The sequence below is a fragment of the Pungitius pungitius genome, chromosome 3 (genome assembly GCF_949316345.1).
Source record: "Pungitius pungitius chromosome 3, fPunPun2.1, whole genome shotgun sequence".
NCBI classification, from domain to species: Eukaryota; Metazoa; Chordata; class Actinopteri; order Perciformes; family Gasterosteidae; genus Pungitius; species Pungitius pungitius.
In genome coordinates, this window is record NC_084902.1 from 12,123,657 (window position 1) to 12,144,941 (window position 21,285).

The 21,285-nt window shown below is 42.0% G+C and overlaps 1 protein-coding gene across 3 annotated transcripts in view; it reads right to left on the reverse strand.

The window, feature by feature from the left end:
* Positions 1 to 21,285, reverse strand: part of pitpnm3 (PITPNM family member 3) — a 54,991-nt gene that overhangs the window by 11,458 nt on the left and 22,248 nt on the right. For all 3 annotated transcript variants that reach the window (XM_037464387.2, XM_037464378.2, XM_037464369.2), the window contains exons 4-10: positions 13,406 to 13,476; positions 13,004 to 13,224; positions 5,781 to 5,970; positions 4,019 to 4,141; positions 3,150 to 3,337; positions 1,275 to 1,432; positions 786 to 956 (exon numbers count right to left, since the gene is read on the reverse strand). In XM_037464387.2, coding sequence (XP_037320284.2) covers positions 786 to 956; positions 1,275 to 1,432; positions 3,150 to 3,337; positions 4,019 to 4,141; positions 5,781 to 5,970; positions 13,004 to 13,224; positions 13,406 to 13,476 — 1,122 coding nt within the window. The remainder of the gene's footprint in view (positions 1 to 785; positions 957 to 1,274; positions 1,433 to 3,149; positions 3,338 to 4,018; positions 4,142 to 5,780; positions 5,971 to 13,003; positions 13,225 to 13,405; positions 13,477 to 21,285) is intronic.

The window sequence follows — 21,285 nt, forward strand, 5'->3', positions numbered from 1 at the left end:
GGACTTAGGTAGCCAATACGCTTCCATGTTTAAACATCCACATCTGTTTCTGGTGTGGGTTAAACATTTCCAATAATTGTGTGTTCAGTAATTTCTTTTCTTTTTTTAAAGCCTTGTACCAAACCACAAAGCCTTATCCTCTGATCTGAGTTCATGCTCATCGGCGGTTAGCTCAAGAGATTAGTCCTCGCCCTACTTTCCCTCGTTGAGGTAGGTGCATAGATGAGTAGGGTCTCCGGGCTATGCGTCATCCCTGCTGTTAAGAGCAAGTCTCTATGTCCCAAGAGCGCTAAAACGTGCTTCAAATAATTCAGTGGCTCATTAAGGACTCACTCTCTACAACCAGGCCCTCAGGGGGGATTAGAGCAGTACTCAGCCATATCTAGCAGCCCAATATCTCACACACTACGCCTGGTCCTCAGAGAGTGGTGGTAGGGCAAAGGTACTGCACCACAAGAAGCATAATTACTTCAAACTTCATGCTTTGCAGAATTTAGCTCTGCATCTGTAGGGTAAGCTCACATAAATGGGACTGAGGCTCTGTGTGGCTGTGGAAATTTACATTAGTAGGTCACCGGTTCTCTCTGCCTCTGAAATCTGGACCGGGTAAAATAATTCCTAATATATTTTTTGCCAACTTTAAAATATAGAGGCAGCAAAGGTTATTAATGCAGCAACACAACTATACCTGAAAAGAGATTAACCAATGAAATATTCACGAGCAGATGCTCTCGTGTTTCCTCACTCTCATACACGGATTTCCAGGGTTGAGTCACATTTCCTACCAATGAGCATTGAGCGGCCATCTCCTAGAGGGTAGCGCTGGTAGCGCGGCACAGCGCAAGGTGGCAACTTGTGGAAGAGCGGCTGCAGCAGCGGCTCTAGTCTGGAGGCTGAAGGGTCCGACGGGTAAAACAAGTTGAAAATCTGAGAGCAGGCTGGACGCAGCTGGCTCACTGAGGGTTTGGAAAACACAAAGGACAGACAAAGCCATTATAAACTGTGTGAAGCCAAATAATCCCCAAATAGTTTGCATTTTAATCCTGTTTTAGCATCAGTGATGCAGTCAGGTGACATTTTGTGATAAATTACATTGAACAGAGGAGAGTGTATGAATTAAACATATATTTGCTTGTAGTGCATGTTAACCCCCCCCCGAAACAAAGTTAAAAACAACTGTCTGTGAGTGCTAGTTCACTCATTGACCTTGTGTACAAGTGTGGATGTGAAGAATTGAGCCCTCTGATATATGTTCAATGGGTTTTGAGCCTTACCCTGGACGGCAGGCAGCACAGTGCGTCTCATGGCCAGTACGAGGCCCAAAGGGCAGCCCAGCAGGAAGCAGTCTGACACCTCAAAGTCAAATCGACCAGGATTCAACACCAGGCCGGGGCTACTGCCACCACGCAGCTCCACACCTTCCTTCATCAAACTGGGGACACGCAATATAAGATGTTATCCACCTGTGACTCAAAAAATTGTTGTGGCTACTGCCGAGTCAAATCGCTGTACAGCATCTGAATTAACCTGGCACAGTTGTAATAGTGCCAACAAATATACAGCAAGGAAAACTATTTCCCTAAAATCGTTGATTTCGGGGTGTATTATTTCCTTCCCACAACTGGTATTTCAATTGGTATTTTAAGAAAACACCTGGAGTAATGAGAACATTTCATTTTTATTAAGTTCTTGTTGAAATTGGGACAGAAAAAGGCAATCAATAATAGACTGGATAGTTTCTTAGGGGTTGTTGTTGGCACCGATCCTTTAGGACTGAATGAGCATCCCTTCGCTGATCCTTCCCACAGGCTGCATCCTTACAATAAGTCCTGTGTGGGGAACATGGATTAGCCAACAGCCATGTTCAAAACCCAAATAAATGTTGCTTTGGTTGCCTTTAGCTTCCCTTTTTTCCCCTCTCCAACGTGGTTCTTGACAAAAGAGCTTCATTTTTCTTTGGACGGCAAATTGATACAAATATGTTATACACATATAAAAAATGTTATACCTCTGTTACACCTTCAGGAGTAGGGGTATACGTGGCCAATGTCAGTTGACTTGGTTTCAAGATGGATTGTAGGTAAAGTTTCAAGTTTTCCATTCCTCTATTGAGAGTAGAAAATAGATTTGAACGATGGCATCCTAATAAACTAATAAAGCCATTGCATTAAAAATGGATGAAGACTTTCAGTAGCTCCGCCTGCACATAATCGTTTCTTTTTTCAGAGCACTTTAGACTAAATAGATTTCAAAATGTGGACTATGTTCTTCTTCCCAACTTGAGAACATCTAGGACATCAAGACCAATCCTTGCTGGACTGAACGCAGTGTCTCCTGGGTTTTCATAAAAAAGTGTTGTGACCATTTTCATCTGCCAGTGAGGGTCCTGAGGCAGAACGAGGTGCTTGTGAAAAGGAGGGAAGCAGATGTAGGCAGCTTTCCAATAGACCATTCTAAAAAGAAGCTAGATATGTGTGAGAAAAGGAGCTTTAATAAGTCCTCTTGTGGACTGGGAATATCCACTGGGAGGTGGATTAATCATTAGTGATTAATCAGTGTAACAAGAAGGGCAAGGAGCGAGGTGTACCGCCTAGGCACAATATGGCGTAACTATGAATAGATGGGATTTTAAAGTCACTGTATTGCTGTGATGGTTAATACTGGAGCGTGTGATTTGGAATGGGAACACTGGTTGCTTGAAGTGAGTCAACATGGCATTTGGAGACCCTCCAGCCATCTCGACGCAGCTAAAATCAGACACATATTTGCTGGCACAGGGACACAGAGGCTATTTATAGTCCGGCACAGGTAGGCAGGCAGGGCAGTCAAGCTGCAAATGTTGATAAAGAGCAGTGGCGAGACAGGGTGACACAATTCAGGAAAACCTGAGCCCGGGGCGGCATGCTGCATGCGTGTTATCATCGGAATTCCAAACGGGATGAGATGGAATTTCCACTCGGTACATCTGATGCTGTTTGGCCGACACGTTTGTGTCTGTGCGGACACAATGTTTTACATAATTACCTAATACATCCAGAAATATTAAAATTCATTTGTACCTGTATACAGGTAAACAGCATGTCAGGCTTTGATCAAAGTGATATTGTCTCACAGGAAATATTGTCCACCATTCATGCATACTGTTGTACCTCGAAAAAAAGCTGTGCTGGCCCGTGGAGGTGGTGTCTCCGTCGTAGGAGTCGCTCTGCTTACGGCTGAGGGGCGGCCCGCCCTGGCTGTGCCCTTCATTGGGGGCGGAGATATCGATGTTGCTCTTACTGAGCCTCTTGCTCGAACTCAGACTCGGGCTGGACTCCCCGAGCAGGCCCGAGTTATCCTGAGATGAAGGAGGAGGAAAGCAAGGAAATGCACTTAAAAGGAGTGGGTGGACCCCCCCCCCCCCCCCCCTCCCACTGCAAGAGTGAATCTATAGAGATTTGAGTGGATTGCAAGGGGGAGGAGAACAGATGGGGAGTGGCAGCAGACAAAAAGTGGAGATCACGCCGAGCAGCAGGAAAAGGACATCAAATGACAAGCTGCCTCAAGATATCAGCTGAAATATTATGATGAGTAGATAACACGCACACTTAGAGGAACCGCTGAGAGTTGTGCTAATAAAAAAATGACATTGAAATCAAATCAGGCGACGGTGATCCCCACACAACATCCAGCTCCGTTATGACTTCTCTTTCCAATTACTACCCATGAGACATAAGGTAGTGCCAAGGCCCTTCGCTCCATTGTACGACGACATTTCTAAAAGCTGTGTCGAGCCTTTGTGCTGAGGACCTGGCAGGAAAAATACCTGGCACAGGTGTTGTCACGACCCCCTTTTGTTTACTCAGGCGGACTGTGGACAACACGGGTGCGCTATTGCAGCAATTAACTACGCAGACCAAATAAAACACTACCGCGTCATGTTTTGCATGTGCAGGGATATTTCAACGATGTATCAGCAGCTCTCTTCCTCCAGATCCCGGTACAGGTGTGAGCATCTCCATCAGCAGAGGGTTCCTACCTTCAAGCTCTCGGTGCTATTGTTCCTGCTGCTGTCGTTGGGGCTGCCCGTCCTCTGGTGGTTGCTGAAGCACAAAGCGTCGAAGCACAGCACGCCTCCCACGCAGTCACCCATCAGGCACACCTGCTCGGAGAAACACATCCACATAGTTCGGGGCATTCAGTTAGTGAAGGACACGTATCTGGAGGACAATGGACAGTGTCATGATTGCCGAATGTGTACAAATAACACAAGCAGTTTTTAAAAGTTAGTGTACAATGAACCAATGCTTTTTAACATTTGCCCCAAACAGATATTATGCAATGTCTGTGCCAGTTGACATCAGACTGCGTATAAAACATCACAAAACAAAGGCTAAACAATTTTTTTTCCTATGCAGTCTGGGTTTGCTTCCCCGCCATTTGCAATTTAAATGACACGCAGCTGTGAGCAGCTTCTCCATTTCTTATGTGCATCGCATCGAGGAACATCACACTCACAAATTGAATTTGATTTCCTGACGTTTCAGAACACATCATTCAGACTGTAATTACCAACAGTGGAGTGGGAAAACGGTCAGTGAGGGCCTCCCAGTTGTAATTTCAGGTCAGACTTGCTAACTGAAACGTATATTCTAAACATCTGAGAATAATGCGTAAACACTATTTTCCTTCCATTCCATTGCCATTGGGTGAATTCATCACGTCTATGCTTGCTTTTTGCCCTCAGTATTCTCACTTTTGCAGTCAGAGAATACCACATTCTTTGAATGAAACTTCAGTTTTTCATTTAGTGGTGGCGATCCATATGACCACTATTTAACAATTATTATTCCATCGGCAGCCAATAAACAATTAACTTGAGTGCGAGAATGAAAATACACACAGCTTACAAAAAAGTTAATTATAAGAAGAGCAATTAGAGGACAGGGATTGAATTGAATATTTTCATCCACAAACCAAGTTGTAGAAATGAAGTGGGAAAGTACGTATATTGGCTGTATTATAATATCCCGAGGGATGTTCGACCTCCTCACTATCTGTCTTTTGTTGTTGTTGATTGGCTTATCAGGATTGTATTGATCAGATGCTCTTCTAAATGGTGAAAATAATTATAATCATACTATTGGTGCTTGTTACCCAGAGAGGTTGGAAGGAGAGGTTTTCTCAACCTTTCTTATATCTAAAACTAAGTGAGTAAGTTAGCACATCATTTACTAGTTTTGCATCAAATAAATTCCTTCCTAATTCTACAAGAACAGTGTTGTTCTTTGGTTTCATGGTTTTTGTATCGCCATGATGTTGGAGGTCAACTTCAAACCTCGGTCTATAGTATTTAGCTTCTGTCGCCATCTGTTAAACCTTTTTGTTTCTAATGATGAATTAGCATTAAAATCCTGGATAAATCCCCCAAACACATTTTGTAGACCCTTTTATCAGATTCTCTATGAAATCCCTATTTTGTCTTAAAAAAAAGAAGGTAAAATGGCAATGTGGGCTCCACGGTAGCTCTGTGTCGATGGTTAACAGTCTTGTCACGCATCATTACCTCACATGGAAGCGCAGCTTCTTACCAACAGCCTAGTAGTTGTTAAGAACAAGAGCGTGAAATGTGGTCTGCTGAAATAATAGACATCTGGATCCCTTTAAGGGCCTGTGCCCCCACGGATTAAACAGCTGACGGAAAAGCAATCTTTAATCCAATCAAAGTGCCTACAGCTCATTATTCAATGAGGAGAAGCCAGAGTCCTCTCTTCTCCAACCAGAAGATGTTTGACACGGACCTGACCGCTGAATCCCTGGCCGTCCTCTGACTGCAGGAAGCTGCGATAGACCTGGTTGGCTTGGGCGATCACGGTGGCCACAGCGTCCTGGTAGCGAGGCGAGGCAATGGCGAGGAGGGGGAGCGCAGCCAGCGGTAGGTGGTCCACGCTACTGGACACACAGCTCTCATCGTAGCTGTATGGGTTCAGACTGGAAGACAAGAATACAAGGCTGATAAAAGGGGAAAAGGCATAGCGAGAATAATTACAACAGATTGAATAATCATTTGACATCTTAACAAAGCTCTTTGAGAGTATTTCCATGCAATTTTGTAAAATGTTGCTAATCCGTTTTTTAGTAAGGTATAATTTTTAAATAAAGAAAAGATTTGATTATTTGAGGAATAAAACAAAAGCAAACATTCACCGGTATCAACAATGAGCTGTTGGGATGTGTACGTGTGTATGTGTGTGTGTGTGCCACAATGACATTTAATATGACAATGTGGGGAAGCGATAAAAGATGGCGTTTTCACCCACTGTCGTCATCATCCATCAGATGCTTCGATTACAGGAAGAAGCCTGATGCCACATCTAGACAAAAACATGTCAGGACCAAGGGGCAAGTCGCTACAACCTCTGTACAGGTACACAATTCTCGATTAAATGATCAATAATTGTTTCAACTGTCTGGCTTAACACCAAAAGTGAGACCAAGGAGAAGCAGGGGTACCTTTGCGCTGCCTTTCAACAACTTCACAACTGTTAATCAACAAGTCCCATGAAAGCACCGACGCAAACTATTTGGAAAAGGTCCGACAACACCGTCAAACTCCCATAAACCCAAGCCCAATCTCCAATGGCAAAATGACATTTGCTATATAATATATTTCAATATATCAGGCTTAAAGGAACGAGTCACAAAAGCTAGTAAATTCATTTTAGGGTTATGCCTTTTTAACCGAGAGTTCTGGCTCTGCACACATTCCAATTACATCTGCGTTCACTTGCTAATAAATGGCTGGCTACTTTGCGAAAAACCCTATAAAGGAACAAAAGAGTTTTTGTGCTATCTATGTAAGGATATGTTTCTCCCATTAAAGATCAACTGGGGCCAGAAAAATGAAATGTTCTTTTCAAATGTCCTGTTGTAATTTCAGAATAAGCCATTGATTACTCACAGTGATCAGCCAATATGTTAATTATATTCCTATTTTTAGAGCCAACACACTTTGCATTGTCCAGATAAAACCTCTTTTGAAACAAACCCCCTGCTTCAATATTATCATCAGGCATTATTTCTGTCCACCATTACCATGTTCATAGGAGTCATTTGCCCACTGGCAAATGTGAAATACCATGCTGCAGGCACTGTGAAACCCAGTGGGAAGAAAAACAGACAAATGATTGTTGTGCTGCCGGGCAACATAGTGTTCAACAGTCAGTTGAGTGGGTAGAGCCACCTACATAATCCCTTTAATGACACAAAAGCAGACAGTGATCTGTATTTAAAAGAGTGATTATTTACATTAGCCAGCAGAATAAATGGATTGAAAAACACTGAATATCGTGATACCATACAGCGCATGCTTGAGAAGCTACTCCAGCCTCGCTGAGCATGTGTACTTATTGTTCCTCATTGGTGAAGAAGATCAGTAACAGATGAGTGCTAAATATTTGAATTGACTTAAAGTTGTCATAACCAAGGGTGAACGTCCAAGCTTTCAAGAATGGCAACTATCTGTTCAATGGAAACAATTATTTTCAGTAGGTTAGTTTACCAAGGAGTAAGCAGTTACTATAACTTTCTAAATGATGATGACTATAAATAGACTACAACCTGACCGCAATTATGTTGTTTTTTTAAGAATTCTGTGTTTCTGTGTTTACGTTACTTTAATTGTGGCAGTAAGTACATTAGTATTGGAGACATAATATACATGGGCTCTTTTTTGTTTTATCGCATCATATTATGTGGTAATTATTATTGTTGCAAGTAGAGGAACATGTCAATGAACTGAAAGGACGCGGGGCTAAACATGCTCGATGGAACCTGCAAACCTGTATTGGTACCCAGCTTTGTATGCAGCTCTTTGAGACTGATTCTACACTTTGAGCCACTTCCATGCATATTTGCACAAAAGAAAGGAACCATCGTAATGTATTCTGTGTCACTGCAATAGGTCCTGCACGCAGCTATTTGCATAACAGAAATGTCACTTCCTCTAGGGATGCTGCTGTGTGAAATATAAAGCAATTCAAACAAAGAGATGGCAGCATAATTCTCAAAAAAATATTTTCTACTCATAATTCAAACCCTGTTTATGTTTTTATCTGGTGTGTTTAATGAGCTTTAAGGCATGGGAAGTCACAACATCTTGGCCTTGATCTTAACTAGGTTCAAACTAATGCTGCTCAAATACGCTCCCCAAAACACATGCTCATTGAAAACTTTAAAAAAAGCTTCAATTAATATTCCAAACACAGCTCTACCTCTGAACAAGGTTCACAAGTCACAGAAGAGGAACAGAGGTTTAAACACCTGCTGCAGTGCTAGACAAATGTCAGGTGAGACACTGTGTTGAATAATTGCTTTATTATAAAATCACTCGTTAGTGATTGTTAATGCTGAAGTCCGCACATAAATGACTTGTCTGTTTGTGTGAGAGGTAGTTTCAAGATATAACGTCCTCGTGGACTGACAATTTAATGTTGTTCAGAAAGAATGGTTCCTCGTTATCTTTGACACAATCCTAATTATTTCTTTCTGCAAAATCATGTGCTTCTGAAAAGGTTGCCGCGACAAACCATCAAAACTCCTCGTTATCAGCCAAAAAGTCGGCTATGCATGGTTGGGGGTCAGGTTTCTCCCAAAGCTTTACACTTAATGTCTTTTCCAGTAATAACTATGTTAAGTTCTCTGTGAACCACTCTGAAAGACTCGCTCAATAACTCCTAAACGGGGGGGTATAATTACCATATTATTACCTATTGAGAGACTTACAGTAGTCCTCCTTGGGGTTTCATGATAATGTGATGACAGAGATCCATTAACAACATCGGGGGAAAGATAACCAGTGTGAGCCGATTAAACCTCCAATCAGGCTGATCTCATGCAGTGTGACCTTGAAATGGATTTTACTACCCTTCCCTGCCACACTCTCCCTATATAATGTAAAACTGAAAGCTGTCAAGTCTGTCGGATTCCTGCTTATTTGGCACTGCAAAAGTTCAAAACAGTTACAATGAACAGTCTTCTGATTTAGAGAGAAGGTCTATAAATAGCCGCCAATGGTCTGAATAATTAGTGTTTATCACCCTAGACTTGGGTCTCTATTTGATGACGTCATCCTTCTCCGTCTCCTGTCCCTGATAGAAAACGGATCGGGTGAAGTGACAACGAAACCGACTAAAAAAAAGGAACCCTTTTATTTGTTAAGATGAACTTTTCAACAGTTTAAATGTTTGTCTCTCGTCAGGCTGTTAAAGGGGTCGGTGAGTTGACTGTGAGAGAAAATCAATTTGGGAGCCTTTTCTCTGTCACTGTCAATTAGACGTGCTCTGACTGTTTTTGTGTGGGATGTATTTGTGTGAGTGTGTTTATGGATTACGTGTGTGTGTGTGTGTGTGTGTGTGTGTGTGTGTGTGTGTGTGTGTGTTGTCTTTGACACGCAGCTCCTCGCCAGCAATCAGAGGTACGTTCATTAGCAGGCAGAGTCAATAATGAGCGCTCAGAGCCTTCGGGAGCACAGCAGGCTTTACGCACCAACGGCAACAAGGACAACACATGCTGAGGAACAAGTTCGTTCTCTATGGGGACTTCCTGCAGTACAGGAGGAATTGTGTCAGAAGCACTGAGGCAAAAGTGATTTGTTTATGTGAAAGTTTGTCTTCGAGGCACTGAGAGGTTTTGCCACCTCCATCCCGTGGTGTGACTTTCAGCCAAGCTGTTGGCCAGAATGAGCGTGAATTACCCACACAGCAGCCATTCCTTCCACAGGGGCCGCCCGCTCCTGTGTTTATGTTGGCATGCAGTTAAATGAGGCCCCGCACACCCACGAGTCCAACACTATAATTAGAGCAAACTGTTAACTGCCAGTTAACGGTTGAAAAAGTGTTGTGTTGAGCTGAAAGAAATGTTCACTTCTGAGGGTTTTCAGGAGATTTTCACCATAAGCTGTTCTTCTAATTAAATCTCCCTTCGTATAGCTAAGTGTAGTTAGTGAGTACAGCCACTTTTAAAGTAATACCACATATGGCCCTACGCTTCAGCCGCAATGTAATTCTGTGTCCACTAAGACAACATAATGAAAAGGAGCCTACAAACAAGGAGGAGAGGAGAAGTGGGGGGTACCGGCTCCTGTCCTTGTGGATTCTTACACTCTTCGAGGAGAATAGAGTGAGATTGCTGTAAAATGGGACCTGTTGCTGCCTAACAATCAGATTTTTGAATGAGACTTTTCCTTGAGCGAGATTTTGACACAACAGGAAACGGGGTAGAAATAACGTTATCTTTTTTTGTCTTTTCAATAATGTAATATGAATCTGAGCCCTTTTGGTGGCGGAATCAAGCACTTGAGTTCTCAATGACAGATTTGTGACTCCCGTAAAGCGGTAATCAGATGCAAGGTCCACCACAACAACAGCACAAAAAAAAGTAAAAGTACGAAAATATAACTCGGCGTATCTGTGCCTGGACTGTAAAAGCTCTGTGGTTGGCCATGAAGTGAGACCGCAGTGTGTTGGCGACAGACAGTATGAAGCCCACTAAATTGACAAGACACTTGGAAACCGTGTGAAGAAGCAAAAAGAAATTGGAAAACCATGCCCCGTAGAAGCTGCAAAGAAATAATAAACTGAAGTGGAAAAGTGAGGTAATATGTACTCCTTTTAGAAATAAAAGCTAATATTTTATAGTTTATATTTTATAATATAATTCATTTTAAATATAAAGGACACGACCCATTTGGGGGGGTCAGAGGGCCTTCAATTTTGCTGGTTTGGGAACAACTTGCGTGGGACATGATGAGGGTGCTTCTTGACACACAAAATGACTGACAGGCGCCCGAGGACAAGCTCTATCCAACGCGTTTCCTGATCTACTTCTTCTTGATGTTTTGTGTAATATTTTGTCTTCCAATTTTAACTAAAAGGTCTTTAAACATAGTTTTGTCTTTGTCTGGTTCAAGCCTCATTTTACAGAAAAAAATTATTTTCCACACCACATGCAAATTATTATATTATTTTATTTATACTATGCTTGAGTTGTCAAGCAAGGATTGTATCAGACTGATGGGATCCGTTCAAATGCGTCACGCTTGGACACTGACTAGATGGCTTTGTTAAAATATTGGAAAAATGTATAGAAAAATATAGAAAGTAGAAATGCAACTGGGGCTATGAGAAAATAAAATTGTTATCGACTCATTACTGTGTTTCTTACATGAGGCAGCTTTGGTCCTTTGTGACAAAGCATTTTAATACAAGTGGGTCTTTCTTCAATATGTGTGTTTGTGTCCACAATCGAGACATATCGCAAAAACTCAGCTCTGCTCCACTCCCGTGGGCATTTGTGGGTTTTTTATAGCTAATCCCTGAATGTGGTGAAAGGCACGCAGACGTCAAGCTGTCGAGAATCTACAGGACTCAAATCTCTTCACACTGGACTTGCTTCCAGTCACTTCCTCACTCTGCCAATCACAAAACCAGACAGAAGCCTCGGACTTGACTGCTAAACACTTTGTCTCAGTCCTGGTGATTAGTGACACTTGAGACAAAAACCTCCTCCGCGTAGAATAGAGCGCTGTCAAAGATAAAACTGGTCACATGGAATGTGAATGAAAATCATTAGTTATGCGTCAGCAGTTCTTTGCACAGACAGCAGACAAGACTGAAACGCTCCACCAAGAGAGCAATAAGACTTTTAATGGACATAAAACGTATCTAATTTCATTCATCATAAGGATCCTCTACAGAGATTTGTTCATCACACATCCACAAACTATAACTCTGAAATTGACACCACAATTGTAATCTGAAACATAAGTAAATGTAGCTAATTATATAAACAGATAATGGCATAGAGACCTTAGGATTCCTTGCAAAGACCTTAGGATAAGTGGAAAATGAAACTGTATAATGTAATTTAGTCGTTCATTTTGTCACCACCGGGACTTAAAGCGGAGGGGTAACAATTAGCGATGACATCATTTAAAAAGGTTACGATTCAAATATTCCACATGGCCACATGCTCTCAGGGGCTGAGAGATGTCTTCAGCATACTAATTCACATTACAATATCTACTTGGGAATTTGGTCATACCCTCGATTGACCTTCACCACCTTATCAAAACGAACATCTTTCCCTCTTTGCTAGTTCTTGCAGGCGGCCATTCGTATTGGACAGATTCCTTGATTGCCCCCTTAAACAGTCAAAAGTAATCGTATTACTGCCTGACAGTAAGGTTATTTATAAAACTTGTGAGAATGGCAGTTTAATACAAAAACAAGCAGGAGACCCTCAAAAGGAAGCTGCGTGAGGGAATTCAGACATAATAATCTTACTTGTTCACACCCGTGTTTTCCCCAACCCGACACACACAAAAAAAAGCCTCGGCAGCAAGGACTCAGTTTCGGTAGAAGCCCTGACTTGCTCACATTAGCCCTTTCATTCATGCTCACTCACCAGGTGACTCACTTCGTTCACGTAGCTGAACAGCACGGCCAATAAAACCCGACGCCTCTTACTTGAGACTCGGCTCCTTCATCCAACCTCTTCCTTTTTTTTTGCTGCTTAAGAAGTGTTTATTCGATCGTGGTGCAGCTGGTAAAGGCAGCTTTAGTGTCAGTGAAATAATTCATTTTTCTCCCTGTAATATGAAAGGATCGGAAGAAGGCAGCAACAACTGTTATTATACAGAAGGCATACAGATTTCTCCCTACATTATAGGCTATAATGTAGCTAAGAATTATAGCTACACACAACCACAGCTGTAAATGAATCCCAAACTGCTTGTTTAAAAGTCAGTCTCGGAACACGGCCTGCGAGCATTCATCCGATTTAATACTTTTATTGAATTATTTATGTAGCACTTAGAAAATACTTTATAAGGACCTTTCATTTTTCTGCAGTGTGCATGTGGCCAAAATGAAACCCTTTAAAAACCACATCTGGATTTTATCCAGTTGAAAAGACAAGTTGAAAGCGGGCCAAAGAGACTGTCTGTCCTGGCAACGGCACTCACTTGGACACCAGGGAGAAGGCCTCGGCACACACAGCCAGACACGGCACCAGCTTGATCTTGACATGTTCGGCGACGGCCTGGAAGTGCGCCTGCGTCACCTTCTCCAGCACTGAGGCAAGCGTGGCCACATCGCCAGCCTTTGTGCTCGGGTCTCCGCCTGCTGTGTCCAAGATGTTTCCTCCGTGCACCACAAGCAGCAGCACGTGCGTTTTGCATTTCATCTAAAAAATGAAATAAAAAAACGGTTCAGGTACTTGAAAAAGAGACTTAGAAGAAGCAGGGAAAGGTGAGCATTATGTGAAAGCAGCCAGGCCACATACTAGCATGATAAATAACTGTGTGCTTCTACATGTTCTGTCCTCCTGGAGGATGAACTGGAAAAGCTGTTGATAATGGTCCTACCTCTGCTTCCTCCAGTCCTTCAATGCTGCTCTGAGGGGGACAGCGTGGACCACCCAGCTGGTAGAGGCCCTCTGTTGGACAAGTAAAGGGTAGAAGCATGAAGTGGTAGGAAGGAAGGAGGAAAAGGAGAAGAAAGGGTCACTGCAGGAGCCACTTCACCCAGAAGCACAGAGTGTAAATGGATAAGGATTGGTGAATATGGTCAATATTACCAATGCCTCTTGTTTACTCTTCATCTGTACTCAAAACTGGGCGATGGGTCTACGTAACTCTAGGCTGAAATGGTATAAGTGTAAGATTCAGAGGTCGATACTGACAGTAAACAGCAGGAACGTGGTTGTTTTGCACATGGAAATGAACTGTTTTAAACGGTGGACTTAGCGCTTTGCACTGTGCAGGTTTGGGGACATTTTCTTCCTGACTGTGATGACTAGAAGCATCACTCCCTCTCTCTCTGTGGGGCTCGGCATTTCATGGGAACCTGGCCAAACTCATTACCCTCTCTGGAAGCTGCAAGCTGTGTCATCTGTGATTTTCTGAACCTTTAACCTCGCTCCGGCTGAGGCGAGAAGTCAAGAAGCTTCACCTGGCTCGAGTTTAAAAATTAAAAAGCATTAAATAACTAATAGAAGCAATTTAATTACAAAGTGAAATATGGTATGAATAGTATAATATTTCATAAAATAGATATGTCCCTTGGTTATATGACCATCAAGAATGGTTCTCAGGAGGCTTCTGAAAGTTATAATTCTAACATTGCATGTATCGTATTGCTATCATCCAATAGCTAATACACTTAAATCATGATATACATCTTAAAACATCACAGTTCATCACATCTTTACCATTACGTTTAACTCCGTTCATCTGGTCCAAAAATCTAACATCTGCCACTCGAGGTTGTTGCACATCTATTGCTCGTAAAAGACCTGACAGGAGAAAAAAGCCTTCTTTGGGGAGAAAATTAAGAAATCTATCACGGAAGGAATAAGACCCTTGCCCCAGGCTAAAAACGTTATATTGTGGCACGATGTTATATGTAAAGTAATTAAATTACTTCAATGACTATAAATTGTGTTTATTTCCTATTGCAGTTATTAATGTAAGATACCAATGTAATAACTTATATCTAATAACGCACAGACTACAATTCCAACACTAATCATTATCACACATATTATAATCACACCGCTGGGCATTCTGCTTAAATCCAAAACATACTATTCGTGAGCTCTCTCCTGTCTCTCTCACTATTTTGTCTCTCCCGACCCAAGGCAGGGCTATGCGTTTATTCGGCGTCCCGGTCGGGGACCACCTGTCATGGTAGACTCTCACAGATTTACGCATGTCTTCTTCCCTTCTACGCCTCATCCAGCCCAAAGCCGGCCTCTGACTGCCTGCTTGTCTACGACAGCTCAGCACACACAAGGGACTCAGCACGCTGCACTATTTTGGTCACAAAGTAAAAGGAAATCAATGTGGGAAAGGTTTTCCTCCTCCCGAAAATCTTGTTAAGATTTAGAAGGGGAAAGCAGTGAAGCGTAAAAAAACAATTGGCAGCCTGTGCAATGTGCCAAAAATGTCTTTTATGGTTTCTTAGATGGCTGGCTCAAAAAGCAAGTCAATTCCCATGGACCCCGATTTTAAAATGACCATTTTTACAGCAAAAATACATGTTTTAAACTCTGGTACAACAAAAAGGTTATTCAGAAGCTGATTATATAAATACTGTATTACAATGCCCTTTGCCACTTCCAACCACCTACTTCTGGCAACCTTTCTCAGACTGAAACTCAACCTTCAATCGACTTGTCACTACAGACATGTAAAGTTTAATGACTGCACCTTGCATTGGTTTATCGCGGTGACAAAATCTGTCCTTGGAGAGACACTTAAACACGTAGGAAAGCAATGAAATCCGACTCTGTGGTAGCTCCTGCTCCAGCAAGTGTCCTCAAGGCCACATTTTGTCCTGATGACTCACCCAGACTCATAAGGTGAAAACAATACCAGCGTGACTGTCGCAGCTGGTGATCATCATCCGTGGGTAAGGGGGAACTTTAAGCTGGAACAAATTTGAGGCATGAACCTCTTGACAGAAACCATCACTTTTTAGGAGGGTTGCAGCAAGGCCTTGAAGCAGAATACTGAACTGAATTTCATGACTGGTCTCAAACACTGCAGATCCTGTAGCGGATTTAGAGAAACATCATTTCTCTGATTTGGGGGGCGGTAACTGTTGCAGCTCAATCCGATGTACGTAATTTAGCTTTTGGAAACTCTGAATTGACCAATTACCAGCAGTGCCTTCATTTCTAAAAACTTTGCATTAATATAGAGCAGCAAAAACGTACACAATCTTGTTATCATAGAACACACAAGATGAGACAATAAAAGCGATTTCGAGCAAACACTCAAACTCAGCCAATATGAAAAGCCCTGCATCTCACAAAAAAAAATGCTCTAGCTGCCAATCTGCAGCAAACAGCTGCGTTCAGCAGATTGTAGGAACAACAATAAGATGAAATAGCAGAACTTCGCTCAGCTCATCAGTTTTGAGAGCAACGCACACAGGGCTGCTCATGAATCCAACAGTAAGTAGGACATTTGTGCGACATAGGAGGAAACCGACAAAATGGCTCGGCTCAGCGGTGTTAACCGGTTTCCTGCAGTTTCGACAACGGTTGTTTTCACTCTTTTGGTTTCTACTTGCTTTCTGTCAGAGGTCTGAGTCCTGCCAGTCAAGACGTACTCCATGAAGCTTAGTGGTCTTTAGTTAATCTGCGCTCATTCTCCCCCAACAAATGACCTTTCCTAGAACATTTCACGTGAAAAGTTAATAAAGATGGCTTTGTTCAGCAGCAACCAAGGCTGTTTGCAATGGCTTAAAGCCCAGTCAGCCAGGTACACACACTGCATCGGTTATCATACTGCCGTCTCAGATATTCCTTGACCTATGTTTGAGGGAGAGGGTGAGAAAATTGCCTCCAGAAAAAGTAGGTTGTGAAGATCAAAGGGCTCTAGAGAGAAGTCTACAGCTGAATGACAAAGGAGGAAATATTGATCTGTTGATCCAAGTTTTCCATTTTGTCTGCGCAACTATAATATACAATTGAACTAGGTGACTTCCATTTTTATCACCAGTGTTTTTTTCTGTTTCTTCTTTTATTACTGTACCATAATTACCACCTTCCATTGAGCAGATGGGAGAAAACCAAAGCAGGGAGGTGAGAGGTAGAGGCAATATGTCGGGAAAGTTGTCTTAAAAAAAACAAGAGTTGTCTTCCCAGGGAGTATGGAAATGGCAACATGTCCTCAATGTCGACTGTCAGATGCTGAATAAACTCTTTAGTCTGAAAAGATGTCCACGGAGAGGAGCAGGGTCGGCTTCTTCCTGCAAAGGGTTTCTGCCTCTAAATCTAAAATCTAAGCTCAACTCAGCAAGACGTGCTAGAATTTGCATGTTATAAAAACAAAAACAGGGAACCAAAAATAGGCTTAGAGGCTTCACGGAGCACGTTTCAAATATTAAGTGTTTATTTACTCCCAAACCCATGTGGTCCCGATGGGATGAATGCTGCAACATAAACACACAGGGCCAAAAAAGCCTCTGGATCATTAACACTAGAAACGCATTATCTCAATGTAAGGAATTTTTCATGTTTTTTAAAGATATTAAATTACATACCAGTCTGATTAAGACCGAGGACATTGCATTGGTTACATGTCCATGAGGGGTTTTGTATGAGTGAAATATGAATATAATATGAGTGAAGAAAACATTTTTAATGACCGATGCTGGGGAAAACAAATGTGAATAGGACAAAGTGTGTGCTGTTAAGCAGCAACAGGTAGATTGCTTGTTGCTTGAAGGTATGCTGCCTCTTGACTGGTTGATCAGCACCTTCTGACCCCTTGTACGCTGCACGCCTGCTAACAAGCTCAGCCATCTGTCCACTGCTGTTGGAATTAGGGTCTGTCGTGTTGTCCTGCTGCGAAAAGACCCCGGGAGCCGCCAGCCAATCCACTGCATGACAAACCGGCTGGCTGACCCACCCACGCACACACACACTAACACACACACACACACACATACATTCAACGACACATACGTTCAGGTTAAGGCGCACACAGTCTGTCCCTAACGTCTCCCCAGCTGCTCCCCATCTATATGCTGTAACTACTGTACTGCAATACACAGACACTCAGACACATAATTATATCAGGATGTAGCACATGCACACTCAAGCTCCATCATCATAACTAAAGGGCAGAGGAGGGTGTTAGCCATCTGCAGTGAAGCAGAGAATGCGTGGCCTTCAATACTTGTTTGTTTCTTTTAATTACATACAGTTGTTCTGCCTCTTCCTCCCTCTCACAATTCCTTCCTTCCAGGAGCTCCAGGCACAGACAGTGTGTTTGTGGTGTGACTAACTGATCTCAATGTGGGATCGCACAGCATTTCTTACTTCTTATTACTCATTTACTTCTTAGATCAGCATGCAAACGAATGCAGACTTTCCACAAAGCACAATTTAAATGTACGTTCTGTGTTACTCTTCCGCTCTCCATGTGTTTAGGAAGAGAGCTCAAGTGTGCATGTAGAAGAAAGAACTGTGATGCTCCATAGAAAATAGATAATACCAATGGGACTCCAAAGGTCACTTTGTGTTTAGTTACATCCTCAGATCACACCGTATCGGCAGGTAAATGAAGCAGGGGGGAAAATGCCAATGAAAAGTGAACAGCATCACTATAGCGATAAAGGTTTTCATCAGATAGGGTGGGTTAGTATTTTCAGTCGCCCATGGCTTATAAGTAATGATTGTAAGAAGGTGGAAAAGGGGGGAAATATAAGAATGCAATGAGGCGAGGCGGTTGCGGGGAGTGAGGGAGCAGCTGCGGGAGGATGTGAGTGGTTATAAAAGCTGAAAGAACAAAACAGGGCAGAGGAGCATAATTGAGAGCAAAGGGAGAGAGGTTAGAAACCCAGGGACGCTTTTGAGGAGCCGAAAAACAGATGAAAGGGTATCGAATGTCGGTGCTCAACTGGCACACAGGCTGTGAGGGTGGTCCCGTCGGCCCCTTTAAGGTTTCCTTTTCTTCTCACCTGTCATTACGAACCACTATCAATGGATCACACGCAATGAAGTAATGATGCATACGAGTGGCTGCAGCCGCTTTTTAGTCTTGCAGTTCCCCTCGGCTCAATGGAGCTTGGTAGTGTTTTTTTGGCTCATAATTTTATTCATCAGCCTCATTTTCATCATCTGAAGTGTTCGGTTAAACACTCTCTCAACTTGCCTGGAGCTACCTTACCTGCTCGGGGTCAACTCTCCATTTTTTATAAGATAATAACATGTCACTGATGTGTTTACAGCTTGTTGTCTTGCGCCTACAATTAAAGTCATGAAGTAACATACAGCACAATTTGGAATTGAAAAATAAAGAATATACCATTTTAAGATTCCTGGAACCTGATACTTTTGTTGCAGCAGGTATCGTTGGTGTTGCTTTTGAGCCGCATTTTTATTTTGTCTTTTCGGCTGCTATGCCCAGTTGTTCACAACTATTGTCATATCATCCTGAGCCCCCACAAATGTAAACAAACAACCAAAGAACCTCAGCAGGCATCTGAACATTTGTATGCAGTATCGTGTTGGGGGGGGGGGGGGGGGGTGTTTCTATTTTTGGCGAGTTCAACTTCGTTGACGAGAGAGGGAGAGAGACAGAGAGAGAAAGAGAGAGAGAGAGAATGCATTACCATAACTTAAACCTTCTGTATATAGAAGCATCCACTCGTTTCCCCCTTTTCTATTTCATCAAGTCGGTTGGCCAGCATGCTAAGGCCATACACCACTAAGAACAGATAAAGATCCTGCTTGCATTTATACTTTTACACAGCAGACCGTGTGTTAATATGTAATCAAGTTACTTTCGGTGTCTCCAACAGTGTGTGGACGCCAGCTTTAAACCCCTACAGACGCCACATACATCACACACTCCATTTACGCTAACAAATCCCCAGATGCATCTTGCACCACTGATGTGAGGACCTGCTCAAGTACCAGACAGCCTGTCAGCAATCCAGAAATGGTGGACAGTGTAATTCCTCATTAGTTATGATTTACACCTGATGTGGGAGCCAAAGGATTCACAGTAACTGAAGCTTGCAGGAAGTTGTCAACTACATAAACCTGCTGTCCTAGGAAAACAATAACAATCCTCTGTCACCTTGCTGTGTGCTTTGTAATGTTTCTTTCAAAGTTACCATTATTTTAATTTAACCACAACACTGACACATCATGATGTGGACGTTCTGAACCTTTAGCCTTTTACCCAACCAGCAGACACAGAACAACAATAGCAATTAATTTCAGTCATAGCTTTGTCTAAGAAATGAAAGTATTTGTAGTCTTGTTTTTGGTTGAACAAACATCTCTAGTGTGCTGTGAGGTAAAATTACTTTTTTGTAAATTAAGTGTGATTGCCTTTGAACTAAAGCGGATTCATTGCTTTGTGGGTGAAGGGCAGATGAAAAATATTCTGGTATTGCAAGTAATTTATTCATAACATTATTGATGATCTTACTTTGGGTCCTATGTCACTGCTTTTTGCTAAAGGCTCAGTGGGCTTTTCCTTTTGAAAAATAAGAAGAGCGCTGGAGTTTTCCTACCGATCAAGACTATTAATATTCTGTATTTGGATTAGAATTATACATTTCTTGTTGATTTTGTAAAATATTTTACAAATCTTATGTCAATCTAGGGGGAAAAAATCATTTTCAATGGGGCAGCTATTTGCGTTATTTCCTTTGTTTTGACAGGCACTGGCATGGATCACTTCACAGGTCCTTACTGGTTTCATGAGTAGTTTGTTGATGGGATGTGAGGGGGATGTAAAATATTCACAGTGCACCCACTCCTTCGGTTAATGGCACATGACTTAGTAGCTACAGCATCTCTGCAGGCGTTGTTTCTTTTATCTCTGCAGGACCAGACTACACCCTGCAATGAAGCACAATGATTAAATGCATCTACCCCAGTTTGTCAGACCTCGGCGCTGACCTTCATGACAAAATCCGAGGACTGTGGAGCTGTAGAGCACACTTGGTATCTCTGTTTTGTGGTTCATTGTGGTTTTTCTATATGGGTAAATATAATGAATATTCATTTGCTGCCATCCACTTTTAAGCTACACCCGTTGACTTTAGTGATTATATCTGGATTATATATTTGGCCAATCCAGGAATAAACTACTACACAAAGTCCAAACGTTTGACTATCCATCGTGCTTTACTTTTATGGTATATTGATGGGTAGCAGGTTCACTCATTGCATTTAAAACCTTAAAGGAGACTGAGAGATCCAATTTCTGAAATTTTTAGCACAAACAGACGTGCTCTTTTTGTGTCAGTAAAACCTCTGGGCCGTAACATATTCAGTTACTGGGATTTTATTATCACACCCAAGTTTTTGATCAATTAATTAAATTAAATAACTAAGGAATAAAATAAGGAATAATTCATGACAATTATTTGATTGTAAATCTGTATTGAAGATGATTATGAAAACCAGCTAAAATATAATACCCCTCCTGCTGATTGCTTCAAGACATAACATAATAGATGTGGTCATTTGATTAACTGAATTCCAGAAGGAGCTTATTCTTTCAAATGTGCAGTATATTGGCAAAAGTCTTCCAATCTGGGGTTGAGAAAAAAATAAAGAACAGCTGTTGCCATTTTAGTCCTCTGGATCTTTAAGTGAGTGCATTGAGGATGCATGAAAATAACATTCAACTGATATTAAGGAAATAGAGGGAATTCAATTAATTGAGCACGGAAGTTGATCCCATCTTTACTTCTTTGGTGCCTCATG